Raw genomic sequence first — 15,833 nt, forward strand, 5'->3', positions numbered from 1 at the left:
ACTTTCATCTCTAAATAACAAATCAAGAAATAGTAGCCATTAGTATTTCTATTCTTGTCCATAGATGGTATTTCAAGATATTTAAACCACTGGACAGTTAGTTGTGTTGAATCACAATTAGATAGATAGGAATTCTTACTGGTAAATCTATAATAGCTGGTGAAGGCGGGGGAGCATACTTGTGGAGAGACTACAGAATTTATGTTCACTGGTGCATAATTGAAATGGCATACGCTACTTAGTGATACTATTTTATTACTTATATACCAGTTTATTTTGAAGCTAGCAGTTCTTGTAGTCTTGATCAATTCTTACTTTGGGTTGTCCATCAAAAACTTATCTATTGGAACAACAAGTCAACAACTGGGGAGGGGAAGGAGGCTGGCATTTGTTTTAGTGTTTACCCTTCAGCACTCCCTAAGTGGTCAAATTACAGGTGACTTGCAGAAATACAGGTGTTAAGCAGAAATAAGGATATTGTGCAGAAAATAAAAATTGGGATGGCAGATAATAGCCCCACCCCCCTTTTGCAGGCTTGACAACATAGAACACCACCAATATTTGTTTTATTAGCAGGTAAACAATTTTTTTACAAATTTAAAATATACAAAAGTATAATAAACTTATTCAATATTTATAAATACCAAAAATGAATTTTGCTAAATATTTTTTATATAATTTAAAATATTTTTTCCGAGTGAAAGGTATTTAGCAACAGAAACATTTATACCAAAAGTTGTTTCAACTATACACCTTAAATCCAGATAAACACTAATGTGTGTACTAGCCTATGCTCAATCAATAAAAAAAAAGTTCATTCAACAAAACAAAGATATTGCAAAACATGTCCAAGTTTGTTTGTTTTTTTATTAGAAGAATATTCCTTCAAAGTGAAGCCTGTCATTTGTTAAGATTCACTTAATTGATCATAAATTAATATGAGAATTTTTAACAATTGACACAAGGACAACATGGTTTTATTTCTTAGAGATTTCTCAAACAAGGGAATCAAAGCTTGTAATCAGTTTCTTTACTTAATTTTTAAGAGTCATATCCCCTTATAAGCATGTTTCTACAATACATAATGTTGAATTGCTTTTCTAGCTATCAGTTTATGCTATGTACCACATAGAAATGATACCAGAAACAAAGGAAACAAAACATTGGTGAGTAACTTGATTTAATGCAATGAACATTTAAAAAATAGCATCCTGAATTCCTAATACGTATAAACGAAACTAGTTGGCCTTAGTTCTGAAACAGCCATAGTGTAAATGTCTCTGGCAAAAAATTGTCCATGGAATGAAATCAAAGCAACGGTCACACTTTGACATCACCGGGAAGAAGTCTCCGCACCATGTTCTCCTTGTTGATCAAATGATTAGTCTTGTGGATTAAATGCATCAGCTCAGAGACACGAGATGACCAGCTGTTGAGCACAGAGTTGGGGTCCTTGTGCTGAGTGAAGCTGACTACGCCAGCCAGGCGGTCAATTTTAGCCTGCACTGTTTTGTTGACCACCAGGTTGGAAAGGAACTCTTCAGTTTCCTGGTAAGAAAAATACAAAACAAAGATTCAATCCAATTATTTAAGAGTTAACATAATTAAAGAAAAATACTTACAAAAAATTCAATCAAATAACTTATTCTTCAATAAGAGCATATTATTTTTATGGCCTGCATCAGACTCGCAGACCAATAACCTTTACTTTTGGCGTGTTTAATACACTTTAAATTGACTGGGCTTGGGTATGATGAGATATATACTTTAAAAACCTAATGCACCACTTTAAAAACCTAATGCACCAGACCATTGGTAAGCAACAATATCAATAAGTTTATATAGCAATTGATGAGAATCAATAAGAGATATCATTACATAATAAAAAAAAAATTAAAATATTGATGACTTTTTGTAAGAGCCATTATGCTGTTCTTAATATGGCAACATTAAAAGACAGTAGTCGTGACCAGAATACTGGATCTAGATATATCATATAGAACATTCTACTTTGGTGACAGGCTTTTAGATCCAGACTTGGAAAGTTCCTTAACGTCTATTTATTTATTTAATTCTTTAAAGAATACATGCAGCAATACCTACTGACACCTGTGTTCAGTATATGGACTGTCTAGACCTCTAGGCAAAATTTAATTATTAGATTATTGTATTTTGAAACATTATAATGGTCAACAGGGGTGCCACCCATGAGACCAAGTAAACCCTGAAACCCGAATTTCCAAGTTTTACAAACCCTGAAATAATAAACCCCAAACTTTACCAACCCTGAAACGTACTGCATATACAATTTAAGCACCAAAATTTTACGAAAGAAGAACAGTATTAAATTACTACCTAGATCTATATCATAATATGCCCCCCATGTTTTAAATATGTAATTAGTAAGCCTATCATTATAATAAATAGAGTTTGTGTGTATTTATTGATAAAGCTTGTAATACAAGTTAAGAGGATTTAGTACAATTTTATATTAACAATGTTTGTACACCCCCCCCCCCCAAACACACAGTTATTTTAAATGATGTTTCTCTCTTAACATTTTTTCCCTCATTATTCATTTGAAGCAGCCTACTTTAATCAACATTGATAAAACTGATTCCATCAATGTAAATGCATGGACCTGTAAATCTATTGCAACAAGATAAAATTGATTTGAGATTTAGTCCAGATCTACTCCAAAATGAACATTTAGATTTAGTTTCTTATATTTAAATGTAGACCTAGATGGCTAGAATAAGCTGGACTGCTTATACATAATTATAATTTATTTGTATAAATCTATTGACCAATCGATCTTTTTTTCTAGCCTCTAAAAAGTCTTCAGGCGAACGCAAACTTACTCATTTAATTCTTCAATCATTGATTCTAGTTCTGATCTAAAAACGATGTAAATATCCTAAATCTAGATCCTACTTCTATAATACTCTAGCAGACCTGCCTACCAAAAAAAGTCCAAATGCGTAATGCTGATGTTCAAAATGCGTATTTTGGCACCAGAATGCGTAGCACTTACGCGATTCACTATTTTGTCATATATATATATATATAATATTAGATCTAGATGTCATGATTAGATCTACAATCTAAATCTAGATCAATACGACAATAGAGATGATATCTAGCCTAGATCTGGATCTATGTCTATATAATGAATATAATCTACTCTAGATCTGGGCTCAAGAGTGTTACCAATGCCGGGGATCCGCTACAAACGTAGGTCTACTCCAAACTTTCGTAGGCCTACCTTCATCCTTGATCTATTCTATACTAAGAATCTAGTCTAGATCTAAACTAGATGGTAGTAGATGTTATCGATCTAGATCTAGTCAATCTAAATCATACTACAACTAAATTGGATCTAGATTGTAGAGTAATCACTAATGTAGAGACATAACGTAATGACTAGCTAGACTCTAGCTAGATCTATTCCTGTATAACAAGTTATCTAGATTCTAGATCTAGAATCCAGATCTAGATCTAGACTAGATATCTACAATGTCACTCAATGTGTTTTGAATCGATAGCACTTCGATATTTTTTTCTATACAAATGAATACGGGAATCAGGGATTCAACATAATTAATTTCTACTAATGAACTTAAAAAAAAAAAAAAAAGTCATGTTGGTGTATCAGCTAAATGACGGTACCAACCCGCCACTCACTCACTCACGCATTCTTCATTTCTATACTAAATCTAATTGCTATTGAGAACCAATCAACGTATAGATCTGGACACAATGTGTTCCCCCACCTTTCTCCCCCCCCCCCCCCAACAGGACGGCTTAGCGTGACCTCCGTGACCGCTCGTAAGGTAGTCAAGAGAGGAAAAAAAAAGGATACGAAATGCCTAACGTGACGGAAAGAAAAAAATATATAATTTCTCACTCGTGAATTTTTTTTTCTTTCTATTTCTAGATCTAGGACTAGCCGCTAGGTGCGCGAGTAGATCTAGACTATTCTAGACTATATCTATACTAAATACAAGACTTTACAGTCTAGATCAGATCTAGATTGATCATAGAAATAGATCTAGACTCTAAATCGAGCCGATTCGAGGCGCGTTCCGTAGATCTAGATCTAGAAATTCTCTATAGATCTAGAATGTTTACACTTTTTTGACACTTAAAAAAAAAAATACTGTACCGGTAATTAAAGCTTAGTGCGCATGCAAAGTGAAAGTCTCGCGAATCGCGAGATATGAGACGGGTCGATTTTGTTTAAAAATGGCAGCTCGCGCAATCGGAACTAACAAACTAAAATTAACGGGAGAAAATGACCAGAAATTTCGAAAAAATCTAAATCAACTAAAACCCTGGATTTTAACAAAATTGTAGAAGGCAAACCCGGAGGGGGGAAACCTGTCCCCTCAAAACCCAGATTTCCGGATTATTCCGGAAAAGTGGCACCCCTGATGGTCAAACCAGTGTTTCCTCTTGACAGCCAATTTGCTAATTACTTTTTCCAAAAGATATAAATAAACTGTTAAATTTGGTTGTTTTTTTTTACCCATTAAGAATTTGCAAGTTGATAAGAGGAATTGTAAAAAAAAATATTCCTTAATAATTTATTCAGTTATTACTACTTACATTTTCAGTCAGATCCAACAAATTGGCCATTCGCTGCATACGAAGCCTTGTGTAATATTTAGCCATCACACGAATATTCTGTAAAAAAAAATAATAATTTTGATATACATATATATACATACAATTTTTTATAAATTTTTTCGCATACCTCTACATGGCCTCATGATGAATATATATTTTCTTACATGTTCTACAACTCTGTTTTTTAGTTCTGCCCATCGTTTATCTCCCCCTTCCATCTTGTTGCTAGTAGTAAATACAACAGTTGCAGTGTTTCCACTTTTCAGCCCTTTCTCAAACTCTTTACACAGTTGACTCCAGTTGATGATCTCATTGGTGGTGAAGTTCTTTAGAAACTTCCTGAAGTTCAAACACAAACTTTAATTTTACTTGTAAGTGAGAGCATGTTTTTCTAGTATCTAATCATTTCAAGTACATTTGAAAAAAATATAAAATGATTACTGAATACTGAATGTGGAACTACATCATTTATGAGGAAAAACATTTAAAATGAAAAAAAAAAGACTCACTGATAAAATGGAATTTCCTCTAGGTTTTTGTCTTGAGACACTCTATGCATCAAATCAGACTGTTCATTATCAAATGGAGCTAATACTAAATACAATGCCACACAGCAAAGAGCCTAGAAAAAAATTAACACAAAATCTTTGAAGCTAACTAAAAATGTTTAAGAAATTCTAACATTGTTATCCTAAGCAGCCAAAGTCTGACCTTTGCTCAGGGTATTCTATTAGTAGAAGGAAATAGTTCTATGAACTTCTATGCTTTAAAATGAATGAAAGTAGTGGTACTCAATATCTGAACTAGTGAGGTATAAACAAGAGATACACAAAATCTGTAGTTCTCCTACTTACCAAAAAGAAAGAAATAATGGATACAGTTTTTCAAAAAATGCTGTTCATTATTATAATTTTAGCATCAAACAACTATCTAGTGTTTCTGCAGGGAAGCATGTTTTACTGATATTAAAATATATAAATGATACTAAGATTACCTCTTTCATTTTTTCTTTATCTTTTTGGATCTGTTCAGTGTTATAGATAGCCAGATAATGCTTACAGATTGCCAGATATGATCCTTCATGTTGATCCAATTCAATCATTAGTTGATAAAACTTGAGCTTTAAATCCTGATTGAAAGTTCAACTTAGTTAAAACATTAGGAAATTATTTATTCTAAGCAATCTATTGTTATGAAATCAATTGTAACTGCTTAGGTTACTATTGAATTAATTGTCTGAAAGCTAAAAATTATCTACTAAGCTAAACTTGAAGCCAGAAAACAGAATCGACCTAGACGTAAGTTTGCTGGAAGAGAAATTCTGGGGGCTCAAAAAAAAAAAAAAGGCCAAAAATTATTTAGACTGGACTTACAATCTAATCCAACAAAGAAAAGTTGTTTTTTTTTTGCTTTACAGAAGATGAGGAACTAGTTGAGTAGCTCTCACTCATTTATAAAAGCTTGCCCAAAAAATGTGAATTTTTAAAAATAATTGGTCAATGGTCAGCCAGGCAAGAAATTTTCTGATTTACTTGATTTTAAAAATTGAAAGTGCCATGGGATGAACAATATGCAGATGATTTGTACTAAACGATACCAGTAAATGTTCTGCCTACAACTACTTCTGAACTGACTATTATTAATTCTAATCAACAATAAAAAAAATAAAATGTCTTTGAAATCAATTAGGTACTTGTAATGTAATAGCAGCTAAAAATTTCAACCTTATAAAACAAAGTGTAAAAATGTAACTTTTATATGTCAACACTATTATTTTATAATTAATTTCACAACAAAAATAAAACACTTTTTACACTCTGAGTAAGTACTTACTACTGTATCAGGTTCTTCAAAAAATTTGATGCTTATCTTTTTACTAATGATTTGAGTTCGTATGTAATCTTTTTTAGCTAGACAAAGTCTCATCTGCTCCAAGATAAATTCAACTTTTTCTTTACGCTCCATAGATCCAAAAGTTTCAACCTAACAAAACAATAACAAACAATAATATTTAATACTGGTTGAATTAAGTCATTTGATTAAAGAAAGTAAAAAATTTTGTTTAAAAAAAAAACAAAAATTTGTATTCAATTTACTTTGTCTCTTCCAATAAAATCTTTTGTTTCAAGAACAATTAAAATTCAACCAATTAAACTCATCAAATTACTCTTTACAATCACAAAAGTCTTAGTTAAAATTAATTATATTAGCAATCTAAATGGAGTTGGGCTTTATTTGGAGTGAGTTTAAAAAAAGTCAATGTCATTATTTTTTAAATTACATTAATGAAATAAAAAAAGTAATATATATACAATGTACTGAACAGTTATATTTTATTTAAGTTGTCAATATATAAATCTACTAATCACTATTTAGAATTATATTTTCAGGCAATGGTGCCAATAAAGTAAAGTTCCCCTTTCAGAACTTTGTGATCTATGGTGCAGATGATGTAAAGGTCATCTGTTTCCATGGCCTACGGTTAAATAGTGTTAGAACGAAAAATAATAAATAGTCATTTAGCTTGGCTATTCATATCTGCATTATTACCACCTATGATTCCTATTGAAGCTGACTAAGATCTTTTGTTTTCCTGAATGAATAAAATCCCAATTGGTTTCAAAACATCAACTGACTGGCAGAGTGGTATTTATCAGCATGATTCGGTAACAAAGGATTTTCCATTAAAATGACAGTTATTCACAAGCATTTATCAGTCAAGTCAAACATCTCTATAATTTATATAGGGAAAGAAAATTTCTATAGATTTATTTTGTTAACATTTTCCAAGCAAGATTTTCAAACATTTTTTTTTAACAAAATATTTATTAATCATTTGGTTTCCAGGCTAAAAGAAAAGACTTTTCTAAGATTCTTGTACCTGTGAGACACCTGCATTTTTTAAATTTTGTTCATAAATTCAAGAAATTATTGCTTTTTTCTTACATTTTTTGGGATAGAGACTAAAATTTTAAAGCTATGCAAATAGTAAATAGTGAAAATTTGGCTAATTTTTGTGTGTAACTATCAACAATTAACTTAAAAAAATAGATACTCCAGTTAAAAGACAACTACTTTTTCCATAGAGATTTAAGAAAGTAATTAGCAAGAACTTGTTTTCCAACCTGTAACTCTTGTAAAACATTAGCAGCCGTGGCAATATCACCTTCATCTTCTCGTATCTTGGCCAACGTTCTAGTAAGTCTAGCTCTTTCTATCTCTACATAGATCTAACAGAACAGAACATCCAAAATTAATACAAATGAGAAACTATTCAACAATTTGATTAGTTTAGCAAAGCAGATAAAGCATCAGAGTACCTACCTTTCCTGCTGTTACAGATCTTAAGGTATCTATCAGCTTTAACTTGACCTCTTTGTTTGGTGTACTCTCAACATAGGTACAGGCTTCTTGGATCATCTTAGTTACAGACTAAACATATAAGAAAAAGCAAATAAAATGATGTTTCCCCTTCGTTCTACATGCAGCTCGATAAAAAAAATATTTTACAAAATCAAGATATTCATTATCTCAGAACAATGTATAAAAAAAACAACAAGAAGAATGTACAAATATTTTTAAAAAACAAAAAAGCTTAATAAGAAGTGTAATTGTATCAATTAATTAGGATCAGTCATGTAATTAAATTTGTAATATATCTAGACCAACAACAATAAATCTGCGCAATTAGAAATATTTTTAACACTTTTTTTTTGTTTAGAGCTATTTCATGCTTTTAGCTTTCTAAATATGATGGCTTTTTTAAAAGCATTTAAAAAAAAAAAAGACCTGAGTTTGAACTCATGGCTCAATATACTAACCACTCTGCTAGCGAGGTGTTTACTTCAAGGTTACTTTAAAGCAGCAACCTATAAAGGGGACTTATTCAGCTTATACCACCACTTCAGTCAAGTACAATTTCTTTTCCTTGTTCGAGATACCAAACAAATTAATTAATTACCAATAGTTAATTAACTAATTGGTTAATTTTTTTTTGTATCGTGGTGTTGTCGGGTAAAAGAAATAATTGTGCTAAATGTGCCATGCTCCCGCCTTGATCTAAGCTACCAATGTCCACACCCTGAGGAATTCTTTCATAGTCCTATTACATGACCACCAAATTCCATTAGGGAACTGACAATCTTTCAAAAACAAGCAGGAGTAAAAAAAAGAGTGTCTGCCAATTTAAAAAACATTTGCTCTTGTTATTTCTAATAAATATTATTTAAAAAAAAAAAACAACAATGAAATAGATCAACATAGATCTGTTCTAACTGCACAACATTTAAACATTTTAAGTGTGAACGTCTAATTGTTTCAAAAGTAATAAAAATGAGCAGCTCATTTGCAAGTACTCTTTTTATTTCTCTTTAAACAAAATAATAATAATAATAATATGGAAGTCAAATGTTTTTATATTTTTCAGAATTCACAAATAAAATATTTTACTAGAGTTTCAACTAGAGGCATTGATTAGTGTGGTTTGATGCAAACCTGTTTAATTTGTCCTCGTTTTTTGGTCAGAAGAACAATATTCTCATTGAGTGCATCCCAATTCTTGGCCTCAAAACAAATTTTGACAATAGCCACCAAAATACGACTTGTAGAATGTGTATCAGCTCCCTAAGGAATCATAAAGAAATATGCTCGAAATTAATATAAGGTTTAGAAAAAAAAAAAACTTGTCCTAGTGAGTTATTTTTGTGAATCATTTGAAATGTTATTAGTTAACAAGTTTTTCAATCTGAATTATGTTTAAAATACAATTCTTCATTTTCAATAACAAGAGACTTACAGTTCTAGTTTGTTTCTCTAAAGACATTAGGCCATCAATTGCTTCTGTAAGCTTTCCTTGCTGTAAACAGAAAAGAAATGAGGCTGACAATCATTTCATCATGATAAGATGACAAAATCGCATACATTTTTATTTTTTGTCAAATGCTTTTTTATATATATTAATTCACCTTTTTCGAAGATTTTATCATTATTGGGTCTTAATTTTTAAATAAATTTTAACGTAATACACATTAATGAAAAAGAATTTGAAGTTTCAACCCCATATCTTTAAGACTTTTTATCATGTAGTTAATTAAAGTTAAACTGTAGTTTCAACCCCATATCTTTAAGACTTTTTATAATGTAGTGAATTAAAGTTAAACTGTATTTTTTTAGGTCAGATTTTTGTTTCGCTTTACAAAGGGCCTTTGAAAGGCTTAAGAAGGCTTATTTTTTACCACTAAAATTGTAATAACTTCCCATACAATTAACTAAAAAAAAATTAATTGGTATCATTGAAAAGCATTTCTCAAGCTCTATATCTACCTAAGAAGGTTCCATTGCATTGTTATCAATATCATTTGGAAATTTTCATCGAAGTACCTATGATTCCTAGGCCTAGGGAGTAGGTATAGCTAGGTGAAAAAACATGGAAGTGCTGAAGTAAAATATGACAGATATTTTAGAGATTGCATTTTTTTTAGTTGTACTCGGAAATAGATTATACTTTATGAATGAATGAAAAAGGATTTAAAGAAGTGATATCAACTACTTTAGACAATGACCTATATCAGGGGTGGGCAAATTACGGACGGCTGGCCACATGCAGCCCGCCGGAGTGTTTTATGCGGCCCGCTGACACCTACAGAAATTAGTGTCCCACAGTATAGGCCTACACATATACAAATGTAAATATATTAAAACATTTCTAAATATTCTTTATAAATTATTGAAACTGTCTAATTATAAAAAATTTTTTCAAGTAAATGAAGTTGATTCTTATTGGCTGTACTTCAATACACACAGACTCAGGTGACAAGTGTAACAACTGATGGAGCTCGATCTTTGACTGAAAAAAAGTTTTGCTTTTTTTTTAAATAAAGAATGTACCAAACCATAAGATTTAAACAGAAAAGTTTGCACAAAGCTGAATAAAATTTCAGAGTATTATGGACTAGTGTCCGCTGGTGGTCGATATAGACTTTCTTTTTGCCCTCTACGTCTGTCCTCAGCAGCGGATCTTCCTTTGATCTCAGATGTGTATCCCAAGGCCCTTGTAAGCTAGAGAAACTATTTCTAGAGAAATGGTTAAAAGTACAATACTTATTTAGATTCCTTAATTATAGAATTTATAAAAGCAAATTATTAGAGGTCAAGAATCAGTTTTCAATACACATCAGCTCACCATTTAGCAGAAGCTGATTCAGCTCCAGAGGACATAACTCCAATCAAATTATGACCTAAAAGAGAAGTTCCAGTAATTTCTTCCGCTGGAGCTTTATGGATGCCAAAAGCTGTATTTTCACACTTAAAAACTTTGCTACTACTGCTAAACTTTCACATTATTTGCAGTAAGTAAACTTACTTATCGAACATCCCATTGTATTTTTTAAAATTCTCCTTTATTTCAATGGTTATGACAAAACTAGTCCATTCCTATTGTGCATCGTCCATTTCTTTATAGTTAAGTTATATTTAGTTTCATTTTCACCCGAGGATAATTTTTTTTACTTATATTCAAAGTGCATTGGTAATATTGGTATAAAAACGTCACTTGTTTTTTACCTCTTGGGAAGAGTGAAGTGAGTCTAGGGTTAAGGGTATTTTTTAATGCCAATGATGATTCAGCTCAACAAAACCTATATATTATGCTTCTTATTAGGCTGAGAAATATTTGCAACTATTTGTTTAAAGTGTCCCTTGCTACCCAAACATGAAAACTGAGGTTTAAATAGGGGGGTGTTCGATAGTTGTTTTTTTATAAGCAATCTCAGCTTCGTAAAATATCGAACCTCATTTTAATATTAAAAATAAACAACAAAGGGATATAACCCAAAGAAGACAAAATATTTAAATTATAATTTTTTTATTGTTATTTTTTTAAATAATGTAATGCGTACTATAGATATAAATTACTCATGTGTTACAATTTGTATCAGCTATTTGTGGTTTACCATAAATGTGCTATATTTTTTTAAGTAAATAGATTTACATCAATTTGCACTAATTGTACCCATTTTAAAAGCTTGATTTTATGACACATATAGTTTGATGCTATTAACATTATTGGGATAGCAGTAAGCCCATAAAAGCAAAATATATCCAGTTGTTGTTTTTTTTCCAGATACCCCATTCTATTAACCTCCAAATTAAGTGTTATAAACCAATACCTAGCGCATGTGCTAGATGTGAAGAGATATTAATAAAACGAAAGGGGGAGGTATAGAATGTAGATATAGAGTAAAATAAAATAAGTAAAAAAAGTAAAATAAGTTAGATATAGAGTAAAAAAAAGAAGGGGGTGGGGGAGAAACAGTTAATACACTGTATCAAGAGATCATCCATAATTGATCGACCATTAAAATGTTACGTCAGCCTCAAATACATAGAGTCAGTTGTGCTTTTCGATCTAGACGTGTGGCGCAGGGTCTATAAAATTATAAATATATATATTTTATTTTTTTGCCATAAAGTATGATAAACTCATAATGCGCTACAAAGACACTCCTTTGAAACATAACAAATACACAAAATAATAACAATAACACATTTAACAACTCTCTTATTCTGCCTTCACCCCCTTACCCGCGCTTTCTTCTTACACAATTCCACTCTCCAACATTCACACTTTTTCAGATTTATTAAGGGCCTTATATCTCAAAATAGCTTAGACCTAAATAAGTACCGGTACGGTAATGTGTCGGTAATGCATTACTGGGCTTAGCACCTTACACTTATGTGTATCGTCAATTTCTAAGCAGAGCTGATAGATTCCTTCGATGTGGAGCATGTGAAAATGACTAAAATCTGTCTGTCTTGACATGGCGTAAAAAGAAAATATTTATAAATTTAAAAAATTAAAAGATTATAACACTTTTAAAACACCATACTTCTCGTGTGTTTGATACTTGACTTAACCCTGTGCACTCCCAGGGGAGCATAGGGCAGCAACCACACCTCTCCACCGAACTCAGTTCTGAGCAGCTTTCTTCATCTGCTCCCATGTCATTCCAGTACCTTCAGCTTCACTGACAACTGACCTCTTCCAGGTTTGCTTGGGTCTGCCCACTTTCCTCTTTCCTTGTGGGTTCCAGTCAAGTGCCTGACTTGCAATATTGGTAGCTGGTTTTTGCAGGGTGTGTCCTATCAGCTCCATTTTCGTTTTGTGATGTCTTGGGCTATGGGCTTTTGTCTAGTTCTCTCCCACAAATCGATAGTAGTTATCTTTTCTGGCCACCTAATTCCTAATATTCGGCGTAGGCATCTGTTAACAAAGATCTGGAGCTTTTCCATAATTGTTGGTGACTCTCCAAGTTTCTGAACCATATAGAAGGACAGACTTAATGTTTGTATTATAGATTTGTATCTTGTTGTGTAGAGATAATGCCTTGGAGCACCAGATAGTTTGAAGAGTTGTGTTTGATAGTTTCTTAATATGTTTGATAAGATAAGATTCTTGAAGGTAGCAGTAAAACGATGTTAGAAACTTTAATCTTTTGAAAGCATCGACATGACCCACTTTTACATCAAATATAATTTTAACTATGAGTAGTAATAGAATCAAACATGTCTACTTTTTAAGAAAAATGTATGAGGAGTTCATAGATACAATCAGTTTTTTTCTAGGTCTAATTCTTAAGGAGATACACAAATTCAAACATAAAAAAATGTCGGCGACTGAGCTTAACTTGTTCGATAGATGTAAATCATACTAGAGTACTTTAAATGCTATTCGGACACCTATATGCCCAAATTTGAAAGTTTGACTTTGACAGCGCATTATTTTACAATGGTTCGACATAGAAAAGAAAATGAAGCATCAAAATCTTCTTTAGTTAAAGGAGAATAAGGATGACTATATTTGTACCCCTAACCTATATTTGTTATTATATTTATGATCAAAAAGGCCGTGTGTTTTCATTTAATTCAGACCAACTTGACTCACATTATTTGATTCCGGACAACATAATTTATTTCGGACAGTCTCTATATTTAGGCGTCAATAAACTCAGATTTTAATTCTATATTAACATTAACTATATTTTAACATCCCCAGGCATAGCCCCTCACATGAAATCATAAGGAAGTTTTCAAACTATGCATAAATATGAACATAAAAAATAAAAATATGAACACACTTATTCTACCAAAATTAGGTCACTGGGATAGTGACTTCTGCATCGAATTTTAGACTTACTCTGTTTGCATGATTAGTGTGTGTTGAATGTTTGTGTTTTTTGTTTAATTAATTTCAAATTTAATAAATTTCTAATACAGATGATCTTTTGTAGTATAGTACCGGTTAGGATAGCCATTCTTGCTTAACTGAATGCTCTATATTCTATATTCTCTCTATATAAATCTAGATCTATCAGTAGCTCTAGATCTAAGCATTTAACTTCATTCAATGTACCAAGCTCACTCCAAACATTTGCCCATTTATTCTCTATTAAAAAAACAACAACAAACAAACAAATATAAGATCATTGACATTGATGTCCAAAACTAGCTGTCCGAAACAAATTTTGGTAAGAAAATCGTAATTTAATTCGGACACCCTATTAATTTTTTTTTGTATGGAATAAAAGAACTTGGCTTATAAATCAAATAAATCAGCTCCAAAAACAGAATAAATATTGCCAGGCTCATTAGTATAGACTTAGCCAATCAAAAAATATAGTCTTAACCCTAGGAAGAGGTAAAGTCATCCGGGTAACATAGGAAAAAACAACAACCTGACTAACAAATTTGAAATTCGTTTTTCTTACATAAAAGTATTACAAAAATAAAAGACAGCTAAATCATAAATGAATGATAAATGGAAGGAAATTGGGTCAGAATCATTGGAAAATGGAAAAGCACATTATACAGCGCGCTAGTTTTATTAAAAATAATTATTTAATGACCACAAAAACAGCGAATGTCCGAATTCATGTAATGTCCGAAATAAATAAACTACAAATGACTCTGTGTCTCTGGGCACAAATTAAAAAAAAAGAAAAAGTCACCCTAACCCTAAGCCTAAGCTAAGGCAGCCTAAGGCCTAACCGCTAACCCTACTAACTCACTTAGATCTAGAAGTTAATCCTAAATTATAAATTAATCCGTTTGTATAGATTCTAGATCTTAATGTGAAGATAATAGTGTATCATAAAATACCTTAGCCAAAGCTTCGTATATTGGAAGTTTCTCTTCAACGGTCGAGCTAAAATCCACTTCCATTTTTTGGATGCGATCGCTTGATTCGGACGCCATGATGATTTAGCAAGGGTTACAAGAAAATATTTATTTCAAAAAATGGAAGAGTTAACAGAGCACAGACCTAAAGATCTATATATATGCAGATCTAGGTGGAGACATCGCTTGGCACGCATTATATAGGTCTGTAATGTACATCATCATTCATAATATCAGATTGTATATTGTATATATTACAGACATTATTTCAAAAGATTACGTCGTAAGCATTTCATTAGTCAATCTAGTCATGCATATTAATTATTGACTTAAATTCCTCTAAGTCGTTGGTTTTCCTGGCTTATTCAGGCAACTCATTCTAAATTCTATTTTCTAACAGCACCAGGGAGAAATTGGTGGGTTATGACATGGGCCAAGCGCGCAGCCCCACCCCCTACCCCCGTAAAAACAAACTTCCACCCGATATTAATAACCTTGTATCCACTGGCGGATCCAGAACTTTGGAATGGGGGGGCGATTTTTTTCCAAACCCTAACCATAACGCCCAGTAAACCCTAACCCTATGCATAAACGTGCGTACTACAGCATATATATATATATATATATATATATATATATATATATATACATATATATTCGATATATGAGAATAAAATAAGGCTGTTTCTCAATCTTCGGCGAAAAAAAACAGAAAAAAAGTCTTTCTCTTGCAAGCTTGGGGGTCTGGGAGATCGCTGTAAGCTTCTTCAGTGGGGTTTGGGTCGAAGCCCCGACGCCAAAAGCGTTTTCTTGCATTTTTCACTGCAGAAACGCATTCTCCTGACATCTACAGCTCATTATTTATCAGTGGGGATTCGGGGCGAAGCCCCGACTCCAAAAGCGTTTTCTTGCATTCTTCACTGCAGAAACGCATTCTCCTGACATCTACAGCTTATTATTCATCAGTGAGGTTCGGGGCGAAGCCTCGACGCTAAAAGCGTTTTCTGGCATTCTTCACTGCAGAAACGCAT

General features: G+C 32.1%; 1 protein-coding gene across 1 annotated transcript; it reads right to left on the minus strand.

Annotated features, from left to right (window-relative positions):
• Positions 1-1,163: 1,163 nt before the first annotated feature.
• Positions 1,164-14,942, minus strand: LOC106051538 (26S proteasome non-ATPase regulatory subunit 12-like). The gene is made up of 11 exons (XM_013206762.2): positions 14,785-14,942; positions 9,425-9,484; positions 9,124-9,252; positions 7,954-8,061; positions 7,755-7,859; positions 6,463-6,612; positions 5,624-5,758; positions 5,139-5,251; positions 4,794-4,968; positions 4,609-4,686; positions 1,164-1,548 (listed from the first exon to the last, which is right to left on the minus strand). The coding sequence occupies exons 1-11, from the start codon at positions 14,878-14,880 to the stop codon at positions 1,321-1,323; spliced, it is 1,377 nt and encodes a 458-aa protein (XP_013062216.2). The 5' UTR covers positions 14,881-14,942; the 3' UTR covers positions 1,164-1,320.
• Between the last annotated feature and the right edge of the window lie 891 nt (positions 14,943-15,833).

Source organism: Biomphalaria glabrata, chromosome 2 (genome assembly GCF_947242115.1).
Source record: "Biomphalaria glabrata chromosome 2, xgBioGlab47.1, whole genome shotgun sequence".
Classification (NCBI taxonomy): Eukaryota; Metazoa; Mollusca; class Gastropoda; family Planorbidae; genus Biomphalaria; species Biomphalaria glabrata.